Source organism: Chiloscyllium plagiosum, unplaced genomic scaffold, assembly GCF_037043375.1.
Source record: "Chiloscyllium plagiosum isolate Xiang-an unplaced genomic scaffold, Cpla_swu_hap1 HiC_scaffold_8, whole genome shotgun sequence".
Classification (NCBI taxonomy): domain Eukaryota; kingdom Metazoa; phylum Chordata; class Chondrichthyes; order Orectolobiformes; family Hemiscylliidae; genus Chiloscyllium; species Chiloscyllium plagiosum.
The window spans coordinates 60002081-60017909 of record NW_028270146.1 but is presented as its reverse complement, the minus strand read 5'-3'; the positions used below and the strand labels follow the sequence as shown (position 1 = coordinate 60017909).

Here is a 15829-nt window from a genome sequence, read left to right as displayed (position 1 = left end):
ATTTCGTATGACAAATTAACTGTTATTATGCAACTTAAAATAGAAAAAATACATTGCTTTATATAAACATTGCTGTATATATAACCTCAATTATCCAAACATCAATTATCCAAATTTCCAATTATCCGAATAAGATCTCAAGGTCCCGTTAAAAACGCTATCCATTATCCCAAACTCTCTGTTATCCGAACAAAATACTCCCTACCTGTCTTGTTCGGTAACTGAAATTGTTCTATACTGCAATGCAGTCAGTCCCAAGCATCATCATTCTGCCCCTCTGACAATGCCAAAGCTAACCAAAGGTATAATCACTTTACATATCGAGAAGTATCAAATGGCATTGGGTGGTATCAAATGAAATGTACTTTTGTAACTTACTCAGCAGGAACTATTACTATTTTCTTTGCCATACCTGGTCTATCTGCAGAAATCACTGCATCCACTTTGGCCTTCTGAATGGCAGACTTCGTCCTCTTTTGCTGAACTTGAACATCCTTCGACATTGGCACAGGAGCAAACTGACGAGGAGCAGGAGTCTGCAGAGAACCTCCCATGTCAAATCCGTTTGTAAAAGGACGACTTCGACAAGCTGAAATTAAATTCAGTACTTGAGGACAAAATATTCAGTTTTGACTTAAATTGTTTTACAGGCATTCATGTTCAAATTTAACAAATTTCCTCTGTATTGGAAGTTCCACTTTCTTATAGGGTTGTTTATTTCTTGATATGAGATAGAAATATATTCATGATTGAATTAATAAAGACATTTTGTAACTGGAGACATACAGTATCAAGTTGCAATTGCTTGCTCCATGGTTAGCTTCAATGCACCTAGGACAAGAAAGGAAAATCTCAAGATTTCTGTGCCTGATCGCTGATGGAAAATAAACATTGACAAATGTTCAGTGAAGATAGAAATGAGTTATCCTATCTTAGGTATCAAGTATTATGTTCATTCTTAGTATTAATGCCCAAACATCAAGAATCCTGCTTGAGGAAGTTGCCAAAGGGAGTGTCAAGAGATTTGCATTTCTGCATTTGTCAACACTTTCAGAAAAGCAAAGGTGAAACTAAGAAAAGAAATAGAAAGTAAATCATGGCAAAAATCAGAAGAGAAATATCGAAAGAAAAACTATGGGAACTATATTTTAGTCATACTTTTTCACATCCATTTATAATAGAGGGTATCACTCAGTTCTCTAACCTATGCATGTTTAAGATTGTAACAAGAGCAATGTGGGATCTGGGATATTTCATTTTTAAACAATCCATCTTTCTTCTCAAGAGTTCAGACTGGAGGCCTGTGACCAGTGGAGTGCCACAAGGATCAGTGCTGGGTCCACTACTTTTCATCATTCATATAAATGATTTGGACGTGAGCATAAGAGGAATAGTTAATAAGTTTACAGATGACACCAAAATTGGAGGTGTCGTGGACAGCAAACAAGATTACCTCAGAATACAACGGGATCTTGATCAGATGGGCCAAGGGTTGAGGAGTGGCAGATGGAGTTTAATTTAGATACATGTGAGGTGCTGCATTTTGGGAAAGCAAATCTTAGCAGGACTTATACACTTAATGGTAAGGTCCTAAGGAGTTTTGCTGAACAAAGAGACCTTGGAGTGCAGGTTCATAGCTCCTTGAAAGTGGAGTCACAGGTAGGTATGACAGTGAAGAAGGTATGCTTTCCTTTATTGGTCAGAGTATTGAGTACAGGAGTTGGGAGGTCATGTTGCGGCTGTACAGGACATTAGTTAGGCCACTGTTGGAAGAATGCGTACAATTCTGGTCTCCTTCCTATCAGAAGGATATTGTGAAACTTGAAAGCGTTCAGAGAAGATTTACAAGGATGTTGCCAGAGTTGGAGGATTTGAGCTATAGGGAAAGGTTAAATAGGCTAGGGTTGATTTCCCTGATGTATTGGAGGCTGAGGGGTGACCATTTCGAGGTTTATAAAATCATGAGGGGCATGGATAGGGTAAATACACAAGGTCTTTTCCCTGGGGTGAGAGAATCTAGAACTAGAGAGCATAGGTTTAGGGTGAGAGGGGAAAGGTATAAAAGAGACCTATGGGGCAACTTTTTCACACAGAGGGTGGTGCATGTATGAAATGCGCTGCCAGAGGATGTGGTGGAGGCTGGTACAATTACAACATTTAAAAGGCATCTTGATGGGTATGAATAGAAAGGATTTGGAGGGATATGGGCCGGGTGCTGGCAGATGGGACGAGATTAGGTTGGGATATCTGGTCGGCATGGACGATTTGGACCAAAGGGTCTGTTTCCATGCTGTACATCTCTGTGACTCGAAGTGGGTAATACTCAAAATCATGTATCTCAGTAAAACTAAAGTGGATTATTCAATTACGATCCACTACCAGTACCTCTGAACAAGGATAAAATATCTATTTGGGGCATCACACACACAGGTTCATATATAAATCATTACTTAATTTGGGCATTATTTTCTCCTTTACCTCTAGAGCAATTAGATGATCTGTTATAAATAATTTTAAGTAAAATTCAATCTGTGATTAATCTCAATACAATTCTTGAGGCGCAGTAATGGTAGTGACTTAACTTAAGTGTTTAAACTGATAGCTTTATCAGTAATCATATATAAATTTATAACAACTGGAAAAATAAGAGAGAAGAGAAAGGAGATTATTTTATAAAAATAAATAATATAATTAATTATGATCTCAAACACACTGCCTAAATGGACAGCAGAAACTGATTCAATTGTAAATATGAAAAGTGAATTGGATGCAGAATCATGAAAAAGAACAGGAGTGGGAGAGATTAAATATCTTCTCAGAAAAGAAACAGAGGTCTGATAAGAGTGAATTATTATGTTTACAGCTGTAGGACTTTATGAACTATGGTCCATACACTGGCTCTTGGATGAAACCATCTATATATAATTCTCATCTCTTTGAAAGTGGTCACCAGACTGATTGCTCAGGCTTTTAGAAGCAGAGAAACTTAGTAAAATAGAAACAGGTGTAGGCTATTTGGCCCTTAGAATCTGCTCTTCCATTCATTTTGATTATCTACCATTCAAATCAATAGCCTGTTCCTGCTATTCCCCACTATCCCTTTAACCCAGGTACTATTTTGAGCCAAATTGTTTTAGATGCAGAAGACATGCAGAAACACTGAATAATTTATCCAATGAAACACAGGCTTGTCTGTACACTTTGAAACACAGAACAATAAAGACTCCAATCACTTCTCTTTAAACAAGCTTTAAACAGAGGTTTACTTCACATCGGCAGAAACTAACCGAGATTCCCTTGGTTACATAAAACCAGTGAAGAGCTGAGACTGGAGCTGGACTGGAATTCTCCAATATGAATTTTCTGACTGGAATGCCCCTCTAACAGAATTCTATCCAATCTCCTTGCCCATTCTTGAAGTCACAAGCAATGCTCAGGCCAGTTTTGTTGATTTGTCCAAAAGTGACTTAGAGCCACACTTACCAGGCATCATGAATTCAGAAAAAGTACCAGATCACACATGCAATTCACTAATTCAAATCAAACCCAGCACAAAGGAAGGTTGCTACATTTACTGGAGGTCAATCAGCTCAGCTCATAATATCACTGCAGGAGTTCTGCAGGGTCGTATCCTAAACCCAACTATCTTCAGTTGCTTCAATGCCTTCCCTCTCTCATAAGATCAGAACTGGGAATGTTTGTTGATGATTGCACGATTTTCAGCACCATTCACAACTCCTCAAATATTGTGGCAGCTCATGCCCATGCTTGGGCTGACAAATATTGAGAAATATTTGTGCCAAACAAAAAACAGGTAATAACAAGATTCCTTCCAAAAAGAGAGAATCTAAGCATCGCCACTTGACATTCAATCACATTGCTTCACTGAATGTCTTACTAGCAACATTCTGGGGTTACCATTAACCAGAAACTGAAACAGCCTAACCTAGTCACATAAATACTATAGCTACCAAAGCAAATCCAAGTTAAGAACCCTGCAACAAATAACTCATCTCCTATTTCTCAAAATCTATCCAGCATCTACAAGGCTCAAGTCTTAGACAGAATATTCTCCACTTGCCTGGATCAGTGCAGCTCCAAAAGCACTCAGGAAGCTTGACATTACTCAACACAAATCGGCCTACATTTTTTGGCACCACAGCCACACAAAAAAAAAGAAATTCACTTCCTTCACCACCAAAATTCAGTAGCAGCAGTGTACGATGTGTGCCATCTAAATGCACATTTTGTAGAAATTCAAAGGCTCTGTCGACAGCCAAACTCACGACCAATACCATCTAACAGGACAAGGGCAGCAGATTCATGGGAACACTATCATCTGCAAGTTCCCTCCAAGTCACTGACATGGAGGTATGTCGCCATTCTTTTATTGTCACTGAGGCAAAAATCCTGTATTCATCCTTTACAGCATTGGGAGTCGATCTAAAATCAAACGGACTGCAGCAGTTCAAGGAGGCAGCTCATCAACACCTTCTCAAGGGCAACTAGGAATAGTCAATAATTGCTCACTCAGCACTCACATCACATGAACGAATAAAAAAAGATATAATTAAGCTATATATAATACAACAAGAATTAACAGCATGCATCTTAAAACAGATACTGGCCTATAATTTTTTTATCTAATTGGGTTCATGGTTTGTTAGATGAACTGTGCTCATGTCACAATTAAATCTGAAATTCAAACGATTTTCAAAGTGAATATTGGATTATTTCGAGTTTAGAATAAACTAATAATATTATTAAATATTGTGATCAGGGCCACTGTTACAAAGTGAAATTCAGTTTATATTTCACAGTTTGAGATCTTTGCTTGTGCTTTGGATTCATATTTTTAATTCTGCGCCTTGCTTGCCAAAAACACAAATCATTGATTATGATAATGCGTGCGACCAACATGATCATTTTAATGCTTCAAATTATTTAGAACTACCAGAGAATCACAGAATTGTTAAAATGCAAAAGGCCCTTGTTTGGCCCATTGCACCTGTACTGGCTCTCTGAATGACCATTATGACTTGGTGCCAGTCTCCTGCCTTTTCCCTGTACCCTTGCACATTGTTATTTGAATAGAGACAATCAAATGCCTTTCTGAATGCCTTGATTGAATCTGCTCCATCACAGTTCTCGACATTGCATTCCAGATCCTAACTATCCGATGAATGAGAAGGTTTCTTCTTATATTGCACTTGCTTCTTTTGCAAATCTGTGCCCTCTTGTTCTTGATCTTTTTGAGTGCTATCAGTTTCTCTCCATTTACACTATCCATGATTTTGAAAACTTCTGTCAAATCTCTTCTTAGACATCTCCTAAGAAAAACAGCTTCTCCGATCTTCATAACTAATTTTGTCATCAATCGAACGACCCTTATAAATTGTTCGACACGCTCTCCAATGTATTCACATCCTTCCTGAAGTATTGTGGCCAGAACTATGCACAATAGTCCAGGGAAGGTCTTGTACAAAGGGAGCCTAATTTCCTTGCATTTGTACGCTATGTTATTATAATTAAAGCCTTGGATACTACATACAACTAGTTAGATTTGTGTTTTTAAAAAGCGTGAATTTCACAAACATTATTTATTTTATGGTTATTGCTTTCAATAAATAATTGTTCCAGCACAAAAATCTTTCCCATTACTTTCAGTCCATTTAATTGAAATGAGTCTACTTTGCACCAAGAGGGGAAATGACCAACGTATAGATTTGTATAAGGAGTAATTAAATCTGATCCAGAACTACTCTGCTATCAGGAAGCATATTTCCTGCCAAAATTGGGTCTTCTCCTTCATAACTGATACGCTATTTTGCCTGGCAAAAAAAGGACATAAATGTTCCATCTCATGTGCATCTCTGAATCAGTTTGACTTGAATATGCTAAACAGCCAGGGTGGTGAAAAGTAAATTCATTATGCTGCAGTGAAGGCAGTGATTTTTAAAGCATTATTAAAGCATGCCATAATTCTGAATAAAAACATTGAAGTAATTTCTAAGAATTTTTCAAAACACTGGTGACTTCATCAAATCAATGCATTTACAGGGTGCCATGGTGGCTCAGTGATTGGTACAGCTGCTTCACAGCACCAAGGACCAGGACTGGTTTCCACCCTTGGGTAGCTGTGTGGAGGTTGCACATTCTCCTCATGGGTGCTCTGGTCCCCCCACCCCCCCACAGTCCATGGATGCAGGTTATGTGGTTTGCCTGTATTAAATTGCCCATATCGTCCAGGGATGTGCAGGTTAGGTGGATTAGCCACGGGAAATGCAGGGTTACAGGGATATAGTAAGTGGATACATCTGGTTGGGATGCTGTGTGGAGGGTTGGTTTGGACTTGATAGGTTGAATGTCCTGCTTCCACACTGCAGGGGTTTCTATGATTTCTATGACATTCGCAATCCTAATGATCAAAACCACAGAGATTGAAACTGCACAAATTATTGTGCATGCGAATATGATAATGCTGAAAACTTGTTTTTACTGCTGTAGAACCCAGAGTCTGCTTCACAATATTAAACAAGAGACCTTTAGTAGTAGAAATAGTACAATATTCGAAGATGAACCCATAATTTTGCTTCCAATTTACACATTGAAAGATTGGATCAATGCAAGTGTTCAAGAAAGGTCTCAAATTTTTAGTTGGTTTTTAAACTCCAAATAACACAGTATGCCATATCAAATATTAGATTTTTAAACAAAACCCAAATTGCAAAAACACAATTGTAACATCAGATTTAATGTTAATAAAATGATCTCAACTCCTGTAACTCTGTTTTCACATATTATTATGCCATAATAAGCAGAGTTAAATTTTAATGACACTGAAGATCCGTTGTTTTCCTATAGTATTATAACAGACAAAGGAAATATTTCTCCATTTCACACAAAACTGTTCGTGCTTCTCACCCAGTAGTGCTGCAGAGGAGTCAGACGGCACATCTCCATGAGAAACGTAATGGATACTGTTGCTTGGCAACTGTTGGAGGCCTTGATTCAAAGACTGAGTACAATGTGCTGCTGAACTCTGTGTCATATTGTCAGAATGTGTTGGAGCCGCATCAACAGAATGGATGTTGCTCATTGTGAATGCTGAAGTCAATATTCTCGACTAAATGACAAAAGTAAAAAGAACCTGTTATGGTCACTGTACAATAATACTTAATCACATGGCATAATTATAATTATATTAAGAAATGCAAGTAAGTGTGAAGGAGTGTTCAGGCAATTCTATATACATAAAATGTCAGCTTAAGGCACCTTAGAACATTAATTCTGGCGAGGTCAATGCAGTTTTGAATAATGAAGCAATTAATATAATTTCTCAGGTGAACAATTTACTGACCTGGATTTCCAAAAGGAGGAATGAAACCACTGATCTATTCAGCAAACATTCAACACACACAAAAATATCATAAATGGAAAAACAAAACTAACCCCATTAATACTACATACCAGATCATGGACTGCTTTCACATCAGAGAAACCCTCATCAGTGGTGGTTAACATGAGGGTTACCACACCTCAGACGAAGGGAGTAGTTGCGAAGGTGAATCTTCATGGTAACCTCAACCAGTAAGGAAATTGAATCCACACTGTTGGCATTACTCTGCATAGCAAGCCAGCCATCCAGCAAACTGAGCTAAACTTGCACTCTTTCTTGCACAATAATATCTGAACAGATTTCTGGTGGCATGACTCAAGACAGTCAAGCCACATTCATGTTATCATGCAACAGCACCACTTAATTATGCTTGAATGACCACACGACATAGTACATAAAGGCATGGACTGAGGGGCCAATGCCCGAGTTTTCCCAGACCAACAAGGCTAACTACTGAGCTGCTCCTGCAGCCCAGCTTTCGAAGTCATGGGGGAGGGAGAGGAAGAAATGAAGCAGAGGCCATTCAAATGGGACAGGTAAGAAACTGTCAATAACCTTGCACTTCTGTAAATATATGCACATTTACCCACTGAAATTATCTGTTCCAGTGCCATTTTTTTGCTAGTGGACCTGGTTAAACTACACCCATATGAGAGATGAGAGAGAGTGTGTCTTCAAACATGCCAAGGTTGAAATACATTCTAACAGCCAAACATTTCTAATCTCTCACAAGCAACTGACTCCTACTCCACGGATAGACTCCAACATTACAGATCAGCTTTCAGGCCTGCAGCCAGGCATCGAACCTTAATGTGGACAACATTAAGGCTAAATATAGTATGCTGGTATTGTGCTTGGGCCTGGCTTGCACACATCATGTCACACTTACACTCACTCACTGAGTGACAGCATGAAATCAATGATGATCCCGCACCTCTCTGTGAAGAAAGGCTCACTCTCTGCATTCAAGGGTATACACGACCATTTCAGGCTTGGAGATGCATTTGGGCTTTTCACGTCAGCTCTCTGATAGCACACTGGTTTGTAGATAAAAATGGCACAAGGTGCTGCCTCTTGTAGATTCAATGCTGCTATACATACACGCACAGAGTTACTAATGACAAAAGGGTCAAAAGGAGATCTCCCAGAATTACTATGATGCAGAAGAGGCCATTTTACTCATATGATGACACCAGCTTTCTGAACAAGCACTATGATTCCGTGCCAATTTTCATCAGCAACAGCACTTCCTCATCCTAGAGTTCTCCTATGTTTTACAGTATTCTGAGTGTACCTAGGACTAAACCAAGATCTGCCACAGCACTCAGGATTTCACTTTGACTCTCCCTAGTGTTCTCATTATTCTTGGGAGTTTCTCCAGCATTTTGCAGGACAAACCCTCAAAACCATTTTATGCTTGTGGACTCCCCAGTTCAAGAACATGCACGATGGGCGGCATGGTGGCAGAGTGGGCAGCACTGCTGCCTCACAGCGCCAGAGACCCAGGTTCACTTCCCACCTCAGGCGACTGACTGTGTGGAGTTTGCACATTCTCCCCGTGTCTGCCGTGGGTTTCCTCCGGGTGCTCCGGTTTCCTCCCACAGTCCAAAAATGTGCAGGTTAGGTGAATTGGCCATGCTAAATTGCCCGTAGTGTTAGGTAAGGGGTAAATGTAGGGGAATGGGTCTAGGTGGGTGCACTTCGGTGGGTCGGTGTGGACTTGTTGGGCCGAAATGCCTGTTTCCACACTGTAAGTAATCTAATCTAATACCTCAGTGTATTTTTGCTTCGTGACTCCAAATCAGAAACAGTTAATTTCTCATAGCCCTCTGGTATAGCTTCTAATTGCTTTACAGATTTTTCTGCCTACCTCAAAGCTGCTCCCAAGCTGATTGCCTGTTTCTGTGAAAAATCAACAAGATCAAAACGCAACACTAAAAAACAATTCTTCCAATATATCCCAATAGCAATGTGGCGCAGGAGATGTCCCAGATAGAGTGTTAAATTAATTCTTCCCAATTTCCAACCCTTCCCTTTGCTCATTTAAATCCCTTATTGTGACAGCTTTAGATGTCCTGTCTCCACGGAGAAGGGCAGCACAGTGGGTCAGTGGTTAGCATTGCTGCCTCACAGCGCCAGGTACACAGGTTTGAGTCCAGCCTCAGGTGACTGTTTGTGTGGAGGTTGCATGTTCTCCCCATTCTGCATGGGTTTCCTCTGGGTGCTCCGGTTTCTTCTCCAGTTCCAAAGATGCCCAGGTACAATGGATTGGCCACGCTAAATTGCTCATAGTGTCTAGGGATGTGCACACTAGATGGATTAGCCAGGGGAAGTACAAGGTTATGGGGATAGGATAAGGGGGTGGGTCTAGGTTTGATGCTCTTTGGAGGATCAATGTGGGCCCGAGGGGTCAAAAGTGGCCTTGTTCCATACTGTAGGGATTCTATGAAGAAGCTCAGGGAGGTAGCTCATTATTTAAGGTTTTCTACCTCGAAGTGTAGCCTTATTAAATAAACATCAGCAATTCTATGGTTTGGTATCACTTTTACAATCTCTCAAATGTTTTCATTTATCTTACAATAGTACATTTGAATTTCCAAACACAATGTTACATTCCTCAAGTATAAATAATAGTTCTGAGGAAAGGTCACTTGGTCCCAAACGATAACTCTGATCTCCCTCCACAGATGCTGCCAGACTTGCTGAGCTTTTCCAGCAACTTCTGCTTTTGCTAAGACATAGTTGTTAGACGAAAGGGATCAAAGGTCATGGGGAGAAAACAGGAATAGAATGACTGAGTTGGATGATCAGCCATGGTCGTGTTGAATGATGGAGCAGGTTCAAAGGACCAAGTGGTCTATTCCTGTTTCTACGTTCTATGTTTCTCTGCATAATATTCGGAAAGATAAAAATCGATGAATTAATTACACAAATACAGGTTGATGGGTATGATTTTATAGTTCTTACACAGACACTGTAATGAGAAGATCTTGAATTAGAATTTTTAAAATCTACACAGATGGAGCTAAAAAATAAAACAAAGATAAAGACAATGGTAGTAGTAGTCTATAGGCCCCTCAACAGTAGCTATACAGTTGGAGAGCAAAGAATTTAGATTGAAAACAACTACGCTAAGTTTAAACAAGGCTAATTACAAAGTAATGAGAGTAAGCTAGCTGAAGTGGACTGGGGAAGAGGTTTAGCAGCAAAGACTATTGAGGAGCTATGGCTGACATTTAACAAAATAGTGACTGGCTCACAACAAAGGCATGCTCCAATAAGGAAGGAGGATTTCTAGCAAAGGTATAAGCCACCCACAGCTAACCAGGAAAGTTACAGATAACATCAGATTGAAAGAAAACATGCAATATGGTAAAGACTAATGCAAGCCAGGATTGGGAAAGTTTTAAAAACAAACAAAGAAAAAGCAACAAGATTAACATTGAGGGTAAACTCGCAAGTAATAACAAGACATATAGCACAAGTTTCTTTAAGATACATGGAAAGCAAGAGAAAAGCCAATGTGAACATCAGTCCCTTAGAGAAAAAAGTTGTGAAAATAATAATGGAGAACCAGGAAATGGCAGAGAAGTTAAATAAATATGTTGTATCAGTCTTCACTGTAGACGCTAACACCATTCCAAAATTGCAGAGAAGAGGAAATAAATACTGTGACTATCATGATAGAAACATTACATGAGAAAGTAATGAGGCTAAAGACCAATAAGTCCCCTGGACTTAATGGGATGTATCCTAAGATATTAAAAGCAGCAGCTAAAGAGATAGTGGATACACTGGTTATGACAGGAATCCTTAAGATTCTGGAAACAGTTGCACTTTGGCATGAAGGGTAGAAAAGTTGAATATTAGTGAAATGGAAAAGACTGCAGAAAGCTACAGAACAGAAGAATTTGAGTCCTTACTCATGGATCACAAAGAGCCAGCACCCCAGGTTAGCAGATAATAAGGAAGGCAATGGAATGATGGTCTTTATTTCAAGAGAATGGAATAAAAGAGTCAGGACGTTTTTCTAAAAATATAGGTAAGACCAAGGGCCATAAGAAATAGAAACTGGAATAGCCCCTCAAGCCTGCTCTGCCATTCAATAGAATCATGATTGATGTGACATTCCTCACATCCACTTCACTACCTTTGCCCCATAACCCTCAATTCCCCAGCTGATCAAGAATACATCTCAGCCTTAAATATACACAGGAACTCTATAGCCCTCTAACATCCCATTCCAAAGCCTTACAGCACTCAGAGAAGAATTCCACCTCATCTCAATCTTAAATTGACACCTTTTTATTCTGAGACTATGCCATCGTGATTGTACTAGTCAGACTAGGGCTGAAATACTATGAACAGTTTTAGTTCAAAGCAAAGATATACATGCATCAGTCAGTCCAGAGAAGGCTGGTCCAAGATATGGAGGGATTTTATGAGGAGAGGTTGAGTAGATTGGGCCCGTACTTGCTGGAGTACAGAAGAATGAAGCAGCTTGATTGAAATGTACAAGATTCTTCTGGGATTTCACTGGATAGATGTCGGTATGTCATTCCCCCTTATGGGAGAGTTTCTGACGAGAGGCAATATCTCAAATTAAGGGGTTGTATACTTAAGGCAACGATGAAGAGCAATTTCTACTCTGAGTGTATAGAATCTGTGGAATTCTTTACCACAGAGGCTGTCAATGCTGTATCGTTAGGTATATTCAAGGCTAAGATAGACAGATTTTTAATTATTAAGGCAATCTCGGGTTACAGGGTAAAGGTATGAAAGTCAAGTTGAGAATTTGATCTCACTGAACGGCAGAGCAAACTCTGTGGAGGTTTGAGCTCAGGTTGAGGTTTAGGGTGTAGGTTTGCTCGCTGAGCTGTAGGTTTGATATCCAGACGTTTCATTACCTGGCTAGGTAACATCATCAGTGGCGATCTCCAAGTGAAGCGAAGCTGTTGTCTCCTGCTTTCTATTTATACTTTCTCCTGGATGGGGTTCCTGGGGTTTGTGGTGATGTCATTTCCTGTTCGTTTTCTGAGGGGTTGATAGATGGCATCTAGATCTATGCGTTTGTTTATGACGTTGTGGTTGGAGTGCCAGGCCTCTAGGAATTCTCTGACATGTCTTTGCTTAGCCTGTCCCAGGATAGATGTGTTGTCCCAGTCGAAATGGTGGATTTTTTCATCTGTATGTAGAGCTACGAGGGAGAGAGGGTCGTGTCTTTTTGTGGCTAGCTGGTGTTCGTGTATCCTGGTGGCTAACTTTCTTCCTGCTTATATTGGAGACATTTTGGCAGTACCTTGTTTCTTAAACATTCACGCAGGAAGTACAGTTGTTCGCGGGTGGAACTCTCTCGGATGGCATTCCTTTCCCATCTTCGGGCAAGTTGTAGCGTGTTGCGCCCATAGGTTTTTGCAAGGTTTGTAGCTAACTTCGGAAAACAGAGGAGAACCACCTATACAACGTATTCAAGAAGAACGGATACTCAAATAACACAGTGCGCAGATTCCTCAAGAACAAACCACGACAAGCAGACCAAACACGGCCAGAAACCCTAACCACCTTACCACACATCAAAGAAGTTTCAGAAGTGACAGCCAGACTAGCAAGACCCCTCTGAATCCTAGTAGCACACAAACCCACCAACACTCTCAAACAAAAGCTAACAAACTTAAAGACCCAGTACAACCCATGGACAAAACCAACGTCATCTACAAAATTCCATGCAAGGACTGCCACAAACACTGTTGGACAAACAGGAAGAAAGTTAGCCACCAGGATACACAAACACCAGCTAGCCACAAAAAGACACGACCCTCTTTCCCTCGTAGCCCTACACACTGAGGAAAAAAACCACCTTTTCGACTGGGACAACACATCTATCCTGGCTAAGCAAAGACATGTCAGAGAATTCCTCGAGGCCTGGCACTCCAACCACAACTCCATAAACAAACACATAGATCTAGATGCCATCTATCAACCCCTCAGAAAATGAACAGGAAATGACATCACCACAAACCCCAGGAACCCCATCCAGGACAAACATATAAATAGAAAGCAGGAGACAACAGCTTTGCTTCACTTGGAGGTCGCCACTGATGATGTTACCTAGCCAGGTAATGAAACGTCTGGATATCAAACCTACAGCTCAGCAAGCAAACCCATACCCTAAACTCTGTGGGCTGAATGGCCTACAGCTGCTCCTACATCTTATGGCCTTTCTCGCCTTGGGTTAATACATTCCATGCAGGTTCCTGCCTACAACACTTGGATGCCTTTCCAAACCATGTGAAAGCACCAAAATAACGGCGGTTATGTCAGGAGTTGGAATAATGCTCAAAATGACGATTTTACCTCCCAGTGGCCCATCCTGATGGTGTTCAAGCTGTTAAATCAGATTACAGGAGAATACAGCATGCAATCCTCAAACCTATTCCATTACTCGCTTCACAGATGTGAGCACAAAAATTAAACTGACATCCAGTAGGGCACTGAGGGAATGCTGCAGTTTTTAGATGAGATCTTAAAGCAAGGCTCCTTTTAACAAGTTTGTATTAAAGATCCTATGGCACCATTCAGAACAGCAGGGGTTTTGCTCTGCAAAGTCCTGGATAGTACTTATCACTCAACCAATATTAATTAGAAAACCAAATAACCTGGTTATTATTGCACTGCTATTGCCTTGTCTTGCATAAATAGACTGCTGTATTTTCTACCACAATGGCTATACACTTTATACACGTAGGATGCAAAGAAACTTGGGAAATTTCACTCACAGAAAGTGCTCTCTGAAAGCAAGCTTCTGCCTTATTCAAGTCCAGTGTCTTTCCGGTGAATATGTACTGTACTTACTGCTTCGGGTTTAAACAAAATATACAACATGGTACCAATCAAGCAGGCTTTGTCCTGGACGGTGTCAAGCTTCTTGAGTGTTGTTGGAGCTATACCAATCCAGGCAGGTGGGGAGTATTTCAGCACAATATTGACTTGTGCTTGAAAGACTCTGGGGAGTTAGATGGGAGCTATTCACTGTGGTATTCCTAACCACTGAGTTGCTGTTGTCGACCTGGTATTTATATGAGTTTCTGGTCGATGATAACCCCAAGTATGTTGACAGTGAGGATTCAGCAATGGTAAACACTACTGAATGTGTTTGTGATTTTTGAGAAGATTTGTGGATCAGGTTGTAAGTTTGCTCACTGCGATGGAAGGTTTCTTTTCAAATGTTTTGTCACCATGCTAGGTAACATCATCATTGAGCCTCCAGTTAAGCGCTGGTGTTCTTTCCCGCTTACTATTTGTCTGTCTTGGTCTGTTAAAGTGCGGTTCTTTTTTTCAGAGGTTGGTAAATGGGGTCCAAATTGATGTGTTCATTGATGGAAAGCCAGACCTCTAGGAATTCCTGTGCGTGTCTCTGGTTAGCCTGTCCTAGGATGGATGTGTTGTCCTGCTTAGTCTGTATGCATGGATACTAGTGATAGTGGACATTGGACTGACAGGCAGAAAACGAGCCACCAAAAGACATGACTAACTATCACTGGTATTCTTACATACAGACGAGGAAGGAACCACTTTGACGGAGACAACACATCCATCCAAGGACAGGAAAACAGAAACACGCACGGGAATTCCTAGAGGAATGGCATTCAAACAAAAACTCCATCGATAAACATCGGTTTGAACCCCATTTACCAACCTCTGAGACAAAGAACCGGAAATGATATCACCCACTTTAACAGACTTTTCCATAGTCTGGGGAAAAGGACATGGCAGGTATAGAATGTAGGGAAATAGATGGTGACATCTTGAAAAAATGTACATATTACAGAGGAGGAAGTGCTAGATGTTTTTAACACATAAAAGTGATTAAATCCCCAAGACCTAATCAGGTGTACGCTGGACCTTTGTGGGAAGCTAGGGAAGTGATTGCTGGGACTTTTACTGAGATATTTGTATCATCTATAGTCACAGGTGAGGTGCCAGAAAACTGGAGGTTGAATAACGTAGTGCTACTGTTTAAGAAGGGTGGTAAGGACAAGCCAGGGAACTATAGACCATTGAGCCTGACCTCGGTGGTGGGCAAGTTGTTGGAGGGAATCCTGAGGGACAGGATGTACATGCATTTGGAAAGGCAAGGACTGATTACGGATAGTCAACATGGCTTTGTGCGTGGAAAATAATGTCTCACAAACTTGATTCAGTTTTTTGAAGAAGTAACAAACAGGATTGATGAGGGCAGAGAGGTAGATGTGACCTATATGGACTTCAGTAGGACGTTCAACAAGGTTCCCCATAGGAGAGTGGTTAGCAAGGTTAGATCTCAAGAATACAGGGAGAACCCACCATTTGGATACAGAACTGGCTCAAAAGGTAGAAGACAGAGGGTGGTGAAAGAGGGGTTTTTTTCAGACTGGAGGCCTGTGACCAGTG

The 15829-nt window shown here is 40.5% G+C and overlaps 1 protein-coding gene across 10 annotated transcripts in view; it reads right to left on the bottom strand.

Moving 5' to 3' along the window:
- kiaa0586 (KIAA0586 ortholog) overlaps positions 1-15829 on the bottom strand; it is a 530738-nt gene that overhangs the window by 459252 nt on the left and 55657 nt on the right. For all 10 annotated transcript variants that reach the window (XR_006312780.2, XM_043697765.2, XM_087989896.1 and 7 more), the window contains 2 exons: positions 6925-7126; positions 413-589 (listed from right to left, as the gene is read on the bottom strand). Coding sequence is in view for 9 of the 10 variants with exons in the window: in XM_043697765.2 (XP_043553700.2) it covers positions 413-589; positions 6925-7126 (379 nt within the window). In the remaining variant the exon portion in view is untranslated. The remainder of the gene's footprint in view (positions 1-412; positions 590-6924; positions 7127-15829) is intronic.